Source organism: Geospiza fortis, unplaced genomic scaffold, assembly GCF_000277835.1.
Source record: "Geospiza fortis unplaced genomic scaffold, GeoFor_1.0 scaffold4, whole genome shotgun sequence".
Lineage (NCBI taxonomy): Eukaryota > Metazoa > Chordata > Aves > Passeriformes > Thraupidae > Geospiza > Geospiza fortis.
Genome location: NW_005054475.1, coordinates 868248 through 870847, shown reverse-complemented (window position 1 = coordinate 870847; position 2600 = coordinate 868248). Strand labels below are relative to the sequence as shown.

The window sequence follows — 2600 nt, the reverse complement described above, 5'->3', positions numbered from 1 at the left end:
ATTACAAGGATAATCCCCCCATGAATCCCTGCCCTCTCCCAGCAGCCCTTTTCCTCCTGCTCTTCGCCGTGCTGGGAATCCCTGGGGTTCCCCTGGTGGCTCCGTTTGTCACACAGCCCAAACCCTGGCTGTCCACAGGTGTTTGTGCCATTCCCAGCGCTCAGGGTGGCTGGGAATTCTGATCTGGATCAGCTCTCCCCAGGCCTGGATCTCAGTTTCCCACCTCCGGGGAATTAACCCCTTCCTGTTTGCTGTGTTATCCCATGGGGATTCCTTCCCTGGTGCCTGGAGATGAGTGTCCCCATTCCCCAATCCCTGAGGGGGTTCTTCACATGCCTGGAGATGAGTTTCCCCATTCCCCAGTCCCTGAGGGGGTTCCTCAGGCCCTGAGCAGGTTCTCCAGGTGTCAGGAGATGAGTGCCCCCATTCCCCAATCTCTGAGTGGGTTCTCCAGGTGTCAGGAGATGAGTGCCCCCATTCCCCAATCTCTGAGTGGGTTCTCCAGGTGCCTGGAGATGAGTGCCCCATTCCCCAGGCCCTGAGCAGGTTCTCCAGGTTTCTGGAGATGAGTGCCTCGTTCCCCAGGCCCTAAGAGGGTTCTCCAGGAGCCTGGAAATGAGTGCCCCTGTTCCTCAAACCCTGAGGAGGGTTCTCCAGGTGTCTTGAGATGAGTGCTCCATTCCCCAATCCCTGAGCAAGTTCTCCAGGTGCCTGGAGAGGAGTGACTCCATTCCCCAGGCCCTGAGTGGGTTCTCCAGGTGTCAGGAGATGAGTTTCCCCATTCCCCAATCTCTGAGTGGGTTCTGCAGGTGTCTGGAGATGAACGCCCTGTTCCCCAGGCCCTGAGTGGGTTGTCCAGGTGCCTGGAGATTAATGCCCCATTCCCCAATCTCTGAGTGGGTTCTCCAGGTGTCAGGAGATGAGTGCCCCCGTTCCCCAATCTCTGAGTGGGTTCTCCAGATGCCTGGACATGAATGCCCTGTTCTCCAATCCCTGAATGGGTTCTCCAGGTTTCTGGAGATGAGTGCCCCGTTCCCCAGGCCCTAAGAGGGTTCTCCAGGTGCCTGGAGACAAGTGACTCCATTCCCCAGGCCATGAGCGGGTTGTCCAGGTGCCTGGAGATTAATGCCCTATTCCCCAGGCCCTGAGCAGGGTTCTCCAGATGCCTGGACATGAATGCCCTGTTCCCCAATCCCTGAGTGGGTTCTCCAGGTGTCAGGAGATGAGTGCCCCATTCCCCAGGCCCTGAGCAGGGTTGTTTTCCAGAGGAGCTGGTGGTCAGCTCGGCAGAGCTGGTGCCCGGGGACTGCATCCGGCTGCCGGCGGGCGGGGCGCTGCTGCCGTGCGACGCGGCGCTGCTGAGCGGGGAGTGCATGGTCAACGAGAGCCTGCTGACCGGTGAGAGCCCTCCCTGCGCGCCGGGGTGGCTGCCTGGAGCAGGGGCCAGACACGGTTATGTGGGTGTTTATTGAAGGCCCTCCATGGATACGCCTTGGGCAGTCAGAGACCTCGGAGGCCCGAGATGGAGTAGAAATTCTCCAGAGTAGAAATCCATTTTGGTTTAGGTGAAATGTGCATCTTTGAGTCTGTGGTTAGAAGACATGGGTATTTAGCCTGACTGCAAAAGCCTAGGCTCAGGGAAACTGCTTCAGTGAAGGACAGAGATAAGGAAAAGGAGACAGAGTGTGATAGAGAGAGACCGAGAGATTTCTGTGAGAGCAGCTCAACCTGACCTAAGAATTCTTTCTGATAAAGAAGAACTAGCAGCAAATGTCACACAAAATTCGTAAAAATGAATATGTATAAACCTATTGTGAAATTGTATGCATCTGTATTTGAGAGGGGGATAAAAAGGGGCCTGAAGTTCCCAGAAGCACGCATGTCTTTTAAGGAGAGTAATCTCCACATGCGTCCAGCGCTGTAATAAACATACAGGCTTTACAACTCTCACAAAGTTATAGAGTTTTTGGTTATCTCCACAAAACAGGCCACACCCGAAATGGACAATGGGCACGAGTTTTTCAGATAATTATAAATTTTTAACCCCGTTTACATAACAGGGGTTAATGCTCCAATTACAGCTTCAGGTGATGAAGTCATTTAGCCCCAGTTTGCTGCCCCCCAACTCATTTTGTTTATACTTTTTGGGCCCTGAGGCTGGAGGGTGTCCTTGAGTTTCAGGCCCAGAGGAATTGTTGTGTCTGAGCAGAACGGGAGAGCAGCAGCTGGCACTGTGTGGAGTGTGGAGTTAGGCACTAATGCAGCGCAGGATCTCAAAAATGCAGAATATAAAATCCTCAGGCAGCAGTGTCAGCGGCCTGGCCTGGCACTGCTGGGTGGGTGTCACTGTGGGATCCCCAGCTGGTGCCAGCAGGGTGTGTGTCCCCAGCAGGGTGTGTGTCCCCAGCAGTGTCCCCAGCAGTGTCCCAGCAGTGTCCCTGTCCCCAGGCGTACCGCTGGATGATCGATTCCTGGGATGAGTTCATGAAGGAGCGCTGTCCCTGTCCCCAGCAGTGTCCCTGTCCCCGCAGGGTCCCCTGTGTGTCCCTGTCCCCAGCAATGTCCCTGTCCCCTCAGTGTCCCCTGCCTCTCCCTGTCCC

At 55.4% G+C, this 2600-nt stretch overlaps 1 protein-coding gene across 1 annotated transcript in view; it reads left to right on the top strand.

The window, feature by feature from the left end:
- The window catches only part of ATP13A2 (ATPase cation transporting 13A2), a 21446-nt gene that overhangs the window by 5695 nt on the left and 13151 nt on the right, over positions 1-2600 (top strand). The window contains 1 exon segment of the mRNA XM_031062975.1: positions 1267-1398. Within this exon segment, the coding sequence (XP_030918835.1) occupies positions 1267-1398 (132 nt within the window).